Source organism: Anoplopoma fimbria, chromosome 20 (assembly GCF_027596085.1).
Source record: "Anoplopoma fimbria isolate UVic2021 breed Golden Eagle Sablefish chromosome 20, Afim_UVic_2022, whole genome shotgun sequence".
NCBI lineage: Eukaryota > Metazoa > Chordata > Actinopteri > Perciformes > Anoplopomatidae > Anoplopoma > Anoplopoma fimbria.
The window spans coordinates 22,339,642-22,354,795 of record NC_072468.1 but is presented as its reverse complement, the minus strand read 5'-3'; the positions used below and the strand labels follow the sequence as shown (position 1 = coordinate 22,354,795).

Sequence of the window (15,154 nt, the reverse complement as noted above, 5' to 3'; positions counted from 1 at the left end):
TCTCAGTCCACTGGGTCGCCCTATTGGTCAAGTGTGCATTTTTCAAATTTCTCATCGGTGACTTCGAGTGTGTTGGACACTTCGAGTGTGTTGGACAAATTTGTGATATCCAATAGCACTGACATAACAGACGGATGGGCGTCAGTGGTCTAAAAACAATTCCAATAATTTCATGCTGACCTCTGTGAATCATCTTTTCTTTATCTGAACAGCAGACGTTCACCGGGGCCTCTGCTACACATATGCCCCGCCCCAGCTTTGAAAAGTACAAGAACTGCTTTGACAATAATTACACTGAGGGTAAAGTAGAGCCAAATTTGGCCTGGAGCAGAGCTGGACTGTGGTGTTTATTGCTCTGGACGCGGAGCAGGACCCTTGCCTCGTTTTTTGTTTAAACGAATCATACCTTCACTTCTTCTCTGTGTGGGCAACAGGAGAGGCTCTCTGTCTCACGTTGACTAATGAGAAACTCAGCTGGAGCAGCGATTATGTTTACACAGACATTCTCCAGGACAGCAGGGGAGATTTACTTAAAGGGGTCTGCGGCACCGTCGGCCCAAGAACTGATGGGGGCTGATGCCTCCAGACAGTAGATGAGTGAAATTTAAAAGATTGGAAGTGCTGATTTTGAGCAACCAGCTGGCAGAGTCCGGACCTACCAGTGACGAAAAACTCTTCCCATGTGTTTGTTTATCTTCATGTAAACACGAGCAACGCTTTTTCTAACAGTGTTGCTGAGTTAGTTTACCTTCATCAAATGCACTTAACTTAGCTCAAGTGTGTCTAACTTTGATTTAATCGTTGGAACAACAAGCACCAATCAATCCTAAATTGCCAAAAGATTCACATTTGACACGGAAAGGGAATTCATGGCCAGCTTTCCATGTAAGAGTTTGATTATTTATCGTAGTAACACAACAAAACAGCATTAGGACCACACAGACTTTCTAAACTTGTCCCTAACAGTTCTCCATCTTATTGAAACTTAAAGGCTTAACTTCAATTCTGTGATGGAGATATGAATATGTTTCCATACAGATCATCAGTAACATGACCTCTACAGCGATATATACCAGTATATCTGTAATACAGCGGGGCATGTAAGGCAACTTATTGACACGCACTTCAGAACTGGCGTCTCTTCACTGTCTTTTATTAGGAATGCACACTGGTATGGTGGGAAAAATTCTTGCCGTTCCCCTGAGAATTGTCCAAGCAGTGATTTGGATTTTTGCTTGCGTACAAAGTCCACATATTCTCTTGGATATCTTCACAAACCCTCGTTTTTGATTCCAGCTCTCTGCGTCCCTCTATCAAAATCTGCTCTGAAACAAGGCTTACGTAAAGAATTAAATATTTTGACATTTTGTAGCTCCCACTGAGCCACAATTGGTGCTTTTCTCTTACCTCAACCATTGTAATTACCAACTGAATCCCATTTTTCATTCTCTCCTACTCTTCCTCGCTTTCTGTCAGTGATGGAATGCAACTTAGTACATTTACAACAATACCTAATAAGGTACAAGTACAAATTTGATGTACTTGCACCTTGATTGAGTGTTTCCATTTTCTGCCACTTTACACTTTTACTCCACTAAATCTTAAAGGGAAACGTTTTTTTTGACAGCTGAAGCTACTTTTAGATTACAGTGTTTTATACCTCTCCTGTTCAGTGAAAACCTTGTGGTGATTTTGAATGTTTCTGATAAACTGGCTGAGATTATTCTCCTGACTAAACTCTTTTCACGTTCATCGTCACAAAGCTGAAAAGTGGGCTGTTTTTCTGAGTGGACTTTTAACAGATACATGGTTCACACAGGACAGAGATGCTACAAGCATATGATGATTTTCTAGAATATGAAGCATTGCTGTACATTATAATACCCAACAGGCCATAAAAGGAGTTAAATTAGCACAACCTTAAACATCTAAAGCAGTAAGATGCAACACAATGCAACAATAATATTAATCCAGAAACATCACATATATAGTAAAACAATGCACATTCTTGAGCAGGTTTTAAATGCAGATCTTTTACTAGTAGAGGAGTATGTACATAGTGTCCCACTAGTACTTTTACTTCAGTAAAGGAACTAAATGCTTCTTCAAATGCTTTTTTTACTTTCTGCCATGTATAGAACAAGTTTACTTTTCTCTCCCCTCTCTTTTCTCCATATTAATGGACAAAGAGACCTAAAAGTGGTCAGTATGAAAACCTCAGTCCCCTCTCCTCTTTCCCATACTTAGATAGCTCAACACACAGGCATCCAGGAAGTATCAGGGCCCATTCTGCCAAAAAGACTCCATTATAGGACGATACAGTGGAGCCAAGGCCGGAGAGGGGAGGAGGAGGAGGAGTTGAAGAACCGAAAAGAGCAGATTGAAAACAAAAAGAAAATCTAAGTGAGGGTTAGAGGAGGGGGAGGAGTGTAACGAGAGACGGAGAGAACTGGTCCATGCAAACAAGAGGGGTAACATTTTCCATTTCCCCTTCCCATCATCCCCCTGTCAAGACATCAACCACTATAGCTGTTAAAGCTAATTCCCTCTTTCTGTAGAGGAATAGGAGGAGGAGGGGGGGTTGGATGGAGGAAGGCTGTGTACTATTGACCCAGCTGACTGTGTTGAAACGGGCTGAAGGTAGTGGAAAACTTCATTTAAGTGAGGGGGACAGAAGCCCAGCGAAACGTGGCTCTGGTTTCACACTCCACGTTGTTTGGTCGACCAAATTTAAGAAGATGTCAGATAAGACAAGCTGGGTTAGACTCACTGTTCTGGGTTAGTGCCTTGAATAACTATTATATAACCATTGCTGCTGACTTTAGTTTTGTAAAAGAAGACATATTGGGTAGAAGGAGCAGGTTTAATGACCCTGTCTTAACTCATTTTTTATGGACTGTTGCTACTTTCACTATGTCTCAAAGTATTTTACTCATAATAATATGTTTTTACATTTGTTGGAGTCATTATTATTCATTTTGAAAAGTAACTGGGAGTGAGAGTTTGACGTGCAGCTCCTTCTGGTCTAGTAAACCGGGTTTCTGGACTGAGGCTGACATTCATGACTCATTGCTGTTGATGCTGTAATGCTCCCTTGCTGTTTCCATTGGAAAGGACTTCTGTTTGTGATGGACTGGTGTATGTGAAGATCAGCCACTTGACTAAAGGCCAGTTGTCTTTTCCTGTGTGTGTGTGTGTGTGTGTGTGTGTGTGTGTGTGTGTGTGTGTGTGTGTGTGTGTGTGTGTGTGTGTGTGTGTGTGTGTGTGTGTGTGTGTGTGTGTGTGTGTGTGTGTCAGTCAACTTTATTTGTGCGTGCACCTGAAGAGAGAAGGGAAAGAGAGAAAGTGCTGGGAGGAAAAAGCAAATGAGAGAGTGAGGAAATGTCTGAGCGAAGGGGAAAAGACTGATTCATACCGCTGGAACAGTCGTCTCCTCGCCAGCCTCCCTCACACTGGCACCGGTCTGGAGCGACACATCGACCGTGGACGCACTCCTTGGTGCAGCGAGCTGTTGATGAGAAACACACTTTATAACAGACCCGGCTTTGTGGAGACATAGAGCAATGTGTACGGAGCAGATCAGCCAATGGCTCCCAACTCTATTCCAATAAAATGAGCTCATTGTTCTTACTCTAGGTTATGGATATTTTTTAAAGCAAATGTATTTAAAACACATAAAAAAAGTACAGTGACAACTCAATGCTGAAACAGAATCACTCCTCCTAAGAAGAATGTTCTCAATTTATCCATATTTTACAATTAAACAGCAACAGCGGATTTCATTGGCGGCCAAATGGTGCGTCGCTTCAAATCTCGTTGCTGCAAGGAACTGTGGGATGGATTTCTTTCTTTCATTATTGGTATGCAGCCAAAGTCTCCATTTTGTCCCTTTTTTCTTTTAACAAGTCTCAAAAATTAAAAGACGAATTAACCTGTTGATATAACGACTTCATGTGACGTCATGTCAAACTGCTGTTGTTATCACAGATGTCTATCAAACCAGTAAGAAAATCCCTTTGAAAACTAAGAACTCACTTAATCAACTTTCTATCTGCAACTTCTTCTTGAAATATAATAGTCCAATAACTTGGATGTAAATATATTTACTAATTGCAACATCCCCAAGGTACTAATTACGCGGTCCTGTTTGTGTGTGAAACAGTTTGTTAAAGGGCGCTACGGAAATGATTATTAATATTACTAAAGACCGCATGTGTTCAATCTATTTCAAAAGAGCCCTATTCAAAGGGTGTTTTTATATTGTAATTTTTTTATTCAATTATAAATCTATTCAACTGAATTGCATTCTTTCCCTCTCAATTAGTTCCACCCATCATAAACAGTGTGTGAGCTGTCAGCCAGCTGGGCCCGACGGTACAATTGAAAGCACCAGTGCCATTCATACTGTCAAGGAGCCTCCTCGTAAAAAGTCAGTCTTTGAGTTGACTCCCTGCCAGCATAATGAATGGTTCTGCTTTTAATCAAGTTAATTCAAACTTGTATTCACGACTGACTAATAATTTTGCCAAAGATCTCTTCATTTTTGTGTTTTTCAACCACATGCTGTCTAAAGCACATGGTGTTTTTCTTTTAAATAAACAATAATTTAACTGATTATTTTCTCCTCTCTTGTTGAAGGTGTTTGAAAACTGGAGGCTGGAGATTTGGGGGATCTAAGAAAAGGCTTACATACCATACAATGAACGGGGTAAGTGTAATTATATCTAATTATATGTATTTAGGAAATAAAGAAACAGTGTACAGAAAGTGGGTGTAGGAGGAGTCAAATACGACACATTGAAGACTGAGATATTTCAATTATAAAGCTTAAAACGGCAATCAGTAGGCTCCAGTCTTTGCCTTTCTGATGTCAGTCAGAGAAATCAAAGGCTTTTGTGTTTGGCTACAAATGAAGCTCTACACACACACAAACATACACACACACAGACACACACACACACACACACACACACACACACACACACATGCAACACTGCTGTGAAAGGTGGCGCAACAATAGGAGGCAACCAAAAATGCACATTATCTCTGCTGAATGAAAACATTTATCTCCCAAATGTCAGTTTTTGAAGGACAAAGAACAGAAACCTTGTTATTACCGACATGCACTGATGAGATCATCCAGTGATGTATGTGAAAGTTTGTAAAGCTGAGGTAGAATCTTCTCAAACCTTGCGGCCATATATGGTTTTGACTTTATTTACATATGTCACCGCTGACTGTCGGCAATAACAGCTGCTTCAGTTTGGTATTTTCAGACGACAACAGCGAACTATCTGTTGTTTATTTTAACTACCGCACCCAAACATTTATTTTGAAACACGACTACCTTAAACTGACAATGAACTTTACAGTAAAGCAGTTAAAAGTTAAGATTAGGAGTGAGGTGATAGGCTCATGATTACTTTAATCACATAAAAAATTAGCCTGGGTGATGTCATGCTAACTGACTCCATATGTAGGAATGCTTTTCCACTTCCAACATATTTCATTTTCGTTTATTTATGGATCTGCAAAACATACAGAATTCAAAAGATAACATGTTAAAGTGCATTTGTTTCTATCATGGTGCCAAGATGTTTGGAGAAAGACACCGAACATGTCGTGTAAAATAAATAATAACCAAAACTAAGCTATTATTCTCATCAAAACAACTAAAATACAACAGAAAGAAAGGATATGGATAGAGTAAAATTGTATTAAAGTCTTGTGTTTTGGACAAATTTTTTTCTTGTTTTTCTAAGCTTAGCTGTGCAGGCAGCAGTGCCACCCCTCTGAATTCATCAATAACATATGCTTCGTTGATTATATAGTAGTTGCTGATTATTATGTGAAATTCTTTAACTAATATGAAAATTATGAAGAGGGTTTTCATAGTGTCAGCAAGACACAGTTGCGTTTTAAAGTTCCAGTTAGAACAGCCAGTATCAGCATGAGAAGCCCCGGTGGGAAGCAGAACCCATAATTGTGGTCATTCCAGTGTCATGTGATGCTCATATTGACTATGCATGTTGCATGGAAAAAGAAGACAAAAAAAAGTTAGCTACATGGTCTCCTTCACATGTGCACTAACGGCTGTACTTTCAGAAAACTATGAAGGGGAAATAATCAGTTAAACACTGTTAAAAATGCTCCCTTATTAAGAGTCTTATTTTCTAACATTACAAACAATGTTTTGTCTCTTTGTTGAGTTCAGAGGAATCACACAGAAAATTCATAAATCTACAGATTGTTTGACTTGTCTTGAGGTATTTGTTGATTTTGAGATAATTCTTCATAATTCTATTCATACACAATGTTAGCTTGCAATGCACTGATGTTGCACGCCAATGGGTGGGACCAGGGGCGTAGCTACCATTGAGGACACTGAGGTCATGTCCTCAGTACTTTTTCTGGGATTTGGGGCTTTTTAGCAACTACAGAGACGTATACAGTCTATAAATAAAAAGTAATCCTTTGTGGAAATTTACCAAGCTGATCCCATTCTTTTTTTAGCTATTTATTTAGATTTGACAACTTTAAGGTCGACCCAAAGAGATGAAATTTAGATTGCTCTGCATGCTGAGAAGTGATCTCAATAACTTTCCAAATGTTAATCTTAAAATAGCCTCAGCTACATTTACATGAATGTTCATTAATGTGCATTGTTACTTCATTTATGATTAAATTAAGTGTTCAGCTTTTCTGCATCAGAACTTAATTCCTTACATAGTGTAGTGGGATATGTAATTTAATGTAAATCATTTAGCAGTTCATGTCATAATCCTCAGGGGGATGCGATTTGGAGGGGTTTAATTGGAATCAGGACCTCACTTTTTCTTAAATACTGGGTACAGTCCTGTGTGAGAGAAGACTATTTATTCAAGGACACACACACCTGAGTGTCTTTATCTCTGAACCTGACAAACGGAGAGACAATTTGGGCTTGAAACACACTCTTTCTAATGTAATAAAATATAAATCTTAAACTCAAAGGTGTGCAGGTCCTCTGGAAGCTGAAATTAAACTAGTAAAAAGAAACTGAAATAATCTGATAAATCTATTATATGTACAATTTCATATTGTTTACCTGACTATTTTATTTCTATACAAGGCGGGCATGAAAGCAGACGAAGGCCTGTGGATCAATTGACTTGTCATTTATGCAGTGATGGTATATTAAACCACAGATTAAAACCTCTCTGAACTCAAAACTTATATTCTTCTCAGCAACTGTTTCAGCTTTTCTACGGTCTCAGTGATAAAAAAAAAAGAAAAAGTAGGCAGACGGAGGAGGAGATAGAGAAAAAGGTTTCCATAATTACTTACGGACACATCTGTCTCTGCTCTCGTAATAGCCAGGACAGCACTGGTATCTCTCTCGGTAGTCTGTCTTCACCGCCTGCCTGTAGGCCGTCTTGTAGGTGATCCTGAAAAAACAACACAGTCAAACAGGACGCTTTGACCCTCCGCTGAGAGGAACAGGATGTCAGGCGCGACAGGAAAATAGTCATCTCAATGCTGCTACCTGTGGCGCATGCATCTGTAGGAGGTCCGAGGGTCGGAGCAAGGCTCCTCCGTCACGTGGTCGTAAGGATGAGAATAGGACTCCTTCACTGAGGTGGTGAAGCTGTAAAGCAGAACATCACACATACTGTAAATCATTCACAGTCCGTACAAAACGTATCCGTGTTATAAGTTTAACTTTTGAATAGGGAACCATGTTATTTGCCTGTAAAGGGGGGATTTTTAGATGGATTACCAGTCATGGCCCTGATTAATAGTCCCTTTCAACAATGAATCAATATAGTTGAATATCAGAAAGTAAATTGTCTCTAGTTTGATAATCTGTTAATCATTTGTTATTTTCTGTAAACAAATGTGAAACATTTGCTGGTTCCAGCTTTCTCGAATGTGAGGATCTGACTCTTTTCTTTTTGAAGTTACACAAAACTGAATATATTTGGGTTTTGGAATTATGTTCAATACATCACCTCACCTTGTGTGAAATGATAACAGGGGTTTTAACTATTTCCTGACATTTCATACATAAAGCAATTAGTCATTTTGTTGAGAAAATAACCAGCGTACTGATCAATCCTGAAATGTGTTGGTTGCTGCTGTTGATTAATCCTAATGACTGTGGTGATCCTGGTGGCTGTAGAGTCTTTAAAAAATACATTACAATCAAATCAAAAGTATGAAAATTGCACTTTCTTAATCCACTCATCATGAATTCTGCAAATTCATGAAGTGTAACAGAATTAGCTCAGATGAAAAAACAAAGAAGAAAAATCAGTGCTTGAAAAACTACCTTCACTTTTCTCGGATTTAAGTGAATTGTAGCAAGTGATAGTTATGGATTCGTGTAAATATCTACATATCTTTGGTTACAAAATAGAAATGGCCACTAACCGTGGTTGGGGTTTGGATTTTGATTTTGTTGACTGTGACAGTTTACTCTGACAGGCAATACATTTTTATTTTGTAAAGCTAGTACATAACACAGTGAGGCTGTTTTTTTTTATTAAAAGTTTACTTTATGTGATGAATGAATATCTTGACCAGCCCATGAGATAACAACAGTGACATGTATTTGTTTGTCAAAGTGAACCAGGCCTCACCTCTCCCACAGGCTGCACACATTGGGGTCTCTTGGGTTCAGAGAGTAGCTTAGACCAATCAGGAAGCTCAGAAGCAGCAGGACGGCGGAGCTCTGCAGAGTTGGCATGGTCCTGGGGGAAAAAAGGACAGACGTTTACAGAGGAATTCAAAAACCCAAACATTTCAGCAAGGACGGCACCAGACCCAAACATATTCCCTTTCTATTAGCCGACAAACTAGATGACGGACACAATAAAATAAATATTTGTACGATGCAAAGAGATTAGTTTAGGCCATGTTGAAGAGCTGAAGTTGTTTAAATTAGGTTTTCTAACGTTGTTTTATTGGATTTTACGAAATTGGAAATTAAAAGTCCAACTCATTTACTTGCCTTTATGTACCATTTTGAAAAACTAAAGTACAGTGTTTATGGAGTTTGTTCACTGAGTGACACATCTAAGAAGCCTTGAAATACAGCAATAACTCTGCAGCTCTCTGTGAGGCAAACATACAATGGAAAATGTTTCTCACACACACAGATGGAAAAAAAAAGTTCCATTTCTGCTCTCAACTAGAGATATACAATCATTGTTTTTGTTTTTCATTTACTATAATTAACATTTCACAGGGTGACAGATAGACAGATTCATTGAAAGCTGGTTCTCTGCACCTATAAACTGCGGTTAACACTTAGCCATTGACTTTTAAAGAGTTCGTTAAACGCTCAGCAGAGGTGAGGCAAAGAGCCAGATTTAAAGCTCCCCGCCGAGCTCCACACCGTCTCAACAGGGTTCATAAAACACAGGCATCGGGAGAAAAACCTGACAGCAGATGGGATAGATGGGGTAGAGTGAGAGCATAAGTAAGAAAGTAAAAAGCAGAGAGAACGGGGATCAGAGTCAAGAAATGTGGCTCCCTACTTCATCCTGACCCCGCTATCAATCAGTGCTGCAGTGAGGCCTCCACGCTCCTCGGCTGTCCCCTCCACACTCCAGCAGCATCTGGATCCGATCAGTGCATCGGCCCAAGAGAGCGCCTCGGCACGGGGACCCTGTTGGGCTCTCAGGGAGCAAAAGGGAGGCAAATTTTTCCCCTTTTTTCTCCTTGCAAATATCCCATGGAAATGGAACAGAAGATCAGGCCAGTGGTCTGAGCCCTCTAGTGAAAGTGTCGTGGGAACGCAAAGGCATTTCTATGAAAAAGGGAACGTCATGTTGACTTGGGATCAGTCAGGCCTTTTCCTCTCTGTTTTCTTAACAAGTAGCGCTTGACAGAATTAATGTTCCCGGGCTCCTCATGTCCTCTACTCACGGCCTTTGGGAGATTTCAGATGACATAGTGGCATTGTAAACACTGATCAAGATTATGTTGTTCATGAAGAAACATCTCACTGATCAGAGGCAGTAACAACAAATGTCTCTTTTACTGGTAAAACTTAGGTCCATCCTCAAAAAAGTTACTTGAAATTTCACACTTTTGAGAGTTTAAATCATCACACGGAATTAAATGAAACCAATTTAAACTTTACAAATATCTTACACTAAGAATTGTTGTAAGTTTTCAGTCAAATAAGATACAAATGAAAACTAAATTAACTATCTGTCTATAGCCTGCTAACAGCTCTTTGAGGCAGTACTTAGGAACTGCTATTGGATATCTGTCCAAAATGTAATGGCAATCCATCCAATAGTAATATATATTGCAGGCTTGACCAAAAGTACTACAAAACACACTTTCTTTCACATTAAACGCACGTATTTGCATTTTAAGCAATTCTTCTAAGAAAAACCCTTATACACAAACACACACAAACAACCTGCTTTGGCCTTCTTAAAAATGAGAATGGATTCTCCCATGGGGATTGTGTTTTTTCTGTGAATTGCATGAAATTTTCCACCTGACTGTTGTCACTTTAAAAGGTAAGTAAGAGTTACGTTTATGTGATTAACTTTGGTACGAAAGGGAGTAAGGTTTTAGTCAAGGTTAAGTCAGATCAACACAAAAGTAAATCCACAAGAAAACTATGTATGATTCAGAGATTTGACCCTAGTTTCTGGCAGTAGTTTATTCTCCATCATTTCATTGTCAAACTGCTTTCTAGCCTTATTTCCTTCATGTCATCAATTTGTGGTGGAGAATCATATTTCTCTCACTTTTCATGCACATATTTTTATTTTAAGTCACTGTGCTCGGGAAATTTCAGGAAATTTCCCAAAGACCAGAAGACTTGCCTGTGGCTTGGTGAATAATACGTGCCTCTAATAGTGCCGAAGTCAGCGGTTAAACTCCCATCAGAGCAATTTCATGTATGTTTACAAAATGTGTTCTTTATGATCCTTTGCATAAAAACAAATTCCATCAGAATATGGATTATTTGATGTTTTAGTAGTAGCAGTCCACCATAAACACCACGGAAATCAATAATAAGCTTGATTAACTTCTATGTTAACTCTGTCCAGTGGCTTGTTATCACTGCTGGAGATTTGGCATGGTGAGGGTTGCAGCATAAATCAGACTGAGTGCAGAAATCTTCTGCTTCTGATAAACTGACTCTTACTACTCTTCTTCCCACTGCCAGGAGTTAATTCACTCACTGGCACCAGCGCTAACGCCTCAGAAATTTGTGCCACAAAAACAGACTTTTATGAGAACAAGCATATGGCTTTTATTAGGAGGAGTCATCAACTTCACCAGCCACTTCATTGGACTGGGGGTAAATATTTTTCATTACCTTCTTTTCATTTTAATTGTGCTTCATTAGAGAGGGCCTTCAAACCGCATGGGAAATTCTTAAATGCTGAGAAAGAGGGCTAAATGAGTGTAGACGGAGTTGTTTTGAAATCGAGCTCAGATGTTGTTTGCATCACTTGTTTGGGTTACCTACAGTGGGGAGGGGAAGGCAGGTAGACGTCTGCTGCTCCATGTGTTAGTATCATTAGCAGGAAACTGGACTCTTCCAGGAGGCTACCCTTCCTTTTAGTGGAATAAAGGAGGGCAGGTACTCTAAAAGAGTTTTACACAAAACTCCACCACAACTGTGGATTGATTGATTCTCCCCCTTTCCTCCTTCTCACATAATAGCCTTCTACTCCATTACATCCAGCCCTAAGCTATCATTATTTCCTTTGAGCTTTTTTCCAAACTGCAGCTCTGAACCTTTGCACTTGGACAAGCTTGGCTATAGGCAGCAGAAAAGCACAAGTAGCGTGATGTATCGCGACAGTCTTTCCGTCCAGTTGTTATGCATTTAGCTAGCAGCTAACTGGAAGTGTTGTATGCACACATCAACATTTCACAACCACTGGTCAAAAAGGCAAGGACTGGACTAAGATCAGTGAAACACCACAATAGTGGAGGTTGCTCCAACATGTTTTGATCTTCTTTGTACTGGGGAAAAAAACAGACAATCTCATCCAGTGTCAATGAAACTTTCATGTGGCTCTATAAACCGGTATAAAATAGGCAAAACACCACACACATAAAGTCCACATGCATGCACATGCACACTCCCAACACCCACTACAGTTTGACTCGCTTTCAAGGACCGATCATGTGTTGTTACGTTCTGGAGACATAACACACACACAAACACACACACACACACACACACACATCAAATGAGTCCCATACGCTGAAACGAGTTCAGAGAGAAACTATTTTTAGTGTCTGAGAGCATTTTGCTAATTCACTGAGCTGCTCTTGACTGACTCATTCTGTCGCGGCCCAATTCAGCGGCCCACGCGTACACGCATTGTACCAACGGAGGAATGCTGTGAGCTGTTTAAGGGCCCCGCAATGCTCTTAACAGAACCACACAGGGGCTTCAGTGAAAACAAAGCCCAAATGAAAACAGATGCACTGGTTTTATATTAATCTTCGCTAGACACACGTACCCATGTTATTACCGTATTCTGCATCAATCAAAGGCCCTCCAGGACACATAAGCGCTGACAAGTAGAAAATTATTTTGATACGATTTTATGCAAGAGAGCTATTTTCTTGACAGATGAATATCCTCATTGGACTGCATGTTGGCACTAGATAAAGACTCATGATAAAGGCTACATCCATATAGAAACAGGACCTCCTTCTCTAATATTTACAATAGCATCACATCACAACAACCTGTTGAGGTAAAAGATTGACATTTGGGGAAATAAATGAGAGGTTTGATACCACTCTAATGTCTGTCCATTATTTTTTGTAACTGGAGCCAAAGGGATCTAAATTTAGCTTAGCTTAAAGACTTTGAAACAGAAAGAAACAGCTCGCCTGGTTCTGTCCCTGGATAAAAATCTGCCTACCAGTATCCATAACTTTAACTATTTAAATGTTACATTTTGTTTGTTTAATCCATACAGAAACTCTGCTCCATCAAGTAGTGGTTTTATAGGGTGTTATGTGGGACTAGTTCTTGGACTATCACAGTGATTTCCAGATGTCTTGTCACCACAAGGTTGCTGGTTGCTTTATCCTAACTGGCTGCTGGTTACAGTTTCATATTGAAATATGTTATCTTCTCATCAGACTCTTGCCAAGAAAGCAAATAAGCCTAGGCCTATGTCCCAAAATGTCAAACTATGCCTTTAATAACAACAGCTTAACCAGCGGTATTTCAACAGCAATTTACGATATCTATAAATCTAGAAACACATAAAATTACCAAATAAAACCACTTGCAAACACTTCTAGACAATTTGTGAAATCTCACTATAAACCACAAATTTCAAACTAATGACTGCATTAGAGAAAAAGTCAGGGGATTACTATTAGTCATTGTCATTAGGGTTCATCCACTGGGAATCATGAATATCTGCACCGAAAATTGAGCAAATCCAGAGTAGATGTTGAGATATTTCACTGGATTACTGAATATTTTGACCTGCTGGAGGTGCAAGAGGAAAAGTCAGTGGAACACTTTAGTCAATAGGATTCATCCTCTGGGGACCACGAATGTCTGTGGACTGGCAAAGCAAATGGCACTGATCAAACGGCTTCTTTGTGTCCTTCGATTTCTGTCTTTATTTATTTCTATGCAGTTGCAGTGTTAATTGCTGCAGAAAATATAAATCACCCACTGGAAGTGTATGCCATGAGGGAAAGAAAAATAAAATAGACGTAATGACATATTGGCTGGGCTGTTAAGAGAGACAGCGACAGAGAGAGAGAGATGGAGACAAACAGCTCTGCCAAATACAAGTTTATTTTCATGTCGAGGTGCTCTGATGTCCAACACAGAAACTATAGAGCGTGTCTCCCGTCTTCCAGACTCTGTTTCTCTAATGTTTTCAAAGCTTTCTGAGCTTTTTCTTGGCATTGCAGACTCCGGCATGTTCTTCCAGAATCAATAGCATAACATCTTTGCCTCTTATGCCTTTATTCTGTGCACTATTTTAAAACTCTAACCAAAGTCAATGAGGCAACAAAAGAAAGGCAGGATATAGTGAAATATTGTAGGTCATGACACACGATCCTGCAGGTGCTTTCTTGTTGGGCTTAGAAGTGTGAATCAAAGTGCAGTTCATTATGTCATGTTTCCTGCTATCCTGGTAATAAGTCACTCTAATATCAGCACCACATCCTCATAACAGTTTAATGGTTGATGTAAAACAGTTCATAATAAGTTCACTAATAAAACAGGCTAACTTGACGATGATGCCTGCAAGGTTTGAGCAGAAAGCGTGTTTTTCCATTTAGAGTATTATAATAGAAAACAGAAGTGGTTATTATTGTGTAATGTAATATAAGGTATATTCAATTATACATGTTCTGAAAAACATTAAAGGATTACTTCAGGGAATACTTAAGAAAATAAAAATAAAGAAACTTGGAAGGGCATTTAAGTGAGGGCAGGTGTTTTGTTTTATAAAAATGTATTTTAAACATGACACATTTCTTAAACTTTAGTCATAGTATTTCACAATTTAAAAATGATACATTTCTAGGTAGATGATAGTAATCTGAATACATTTAAAATGTATGTAAACCCTTGGCTTACTGATTACAGTTGTAATGAGGTAATCAGTCACTGCAGTGGAAGAAAGTTTCAAAATAAAAGTAGCCTGCCCAACCCATCAGCATACGGCTGAAGGAGTGATTTTAATCGACCGGTGGTTCCCAAAGGGAGGGATAAGGAGTGGTTAAACTCCATTATGATACCATTAAAACAATGAGAGAGCAGCAATAAAGAATCATTGCTCTTGCATCAGACTTTACTCCCAAGTGCCTTTCCTACCCAAAGTGAATTTTGTAAGTAAAATCTTGTGGACTCCCTCACACACAATCGTAGCGAACAGGAGTCTGTGGCTGACTGCAGGCCCTTTAATGAGTCCTTGACATGAAAACTAGATGGGAAACCAATGCACTCTGCAAAAATTGTGTGCATTATAAATTGGCAAAACCGCCAGCAGCAGACAAAGAAAGAAAGAACAAAAAAATCAACTCAAATGATTCCTGGCAACACGATAGTAACACCGCACATGATTAAAGCATTGCTGTGCACAATTACGCTTAAAAGTTGGCCCGTAAAGTCGTGGTGTGTATCGCAGCGTTA

At 39.3% G+C, this 15,154-nt stretch overlaps 1 protein-coding gene across 1 annotated transcript in view; it reads right to left on the bottom strand.

Annotated features, from left to right (window-relative positions):
* pear1 (platelet endothelial aggregation receptor 1) overlaps positions 1–15,154 on the bottom strand; it is a 45,626-nt gene that overhangs the window by 15,545 nt on the left and 14,927 nt on the right. The window contains 4 exon segments of the mRNA XM_054621698.1: positions 3,416–3,508; positions 7,327–7,427; positions 7,526–7,627; positions 8,622–8,732. Of these exon segments, the coding sequence (XP_054477673.1) occupies positions 3,416–3,508; positions 7,327–7,427; positions 7,526–7,627; positions 8,622–8,728 (403 nt within the window). The 5' untranslated portion in view covers positions 8,729–8,732.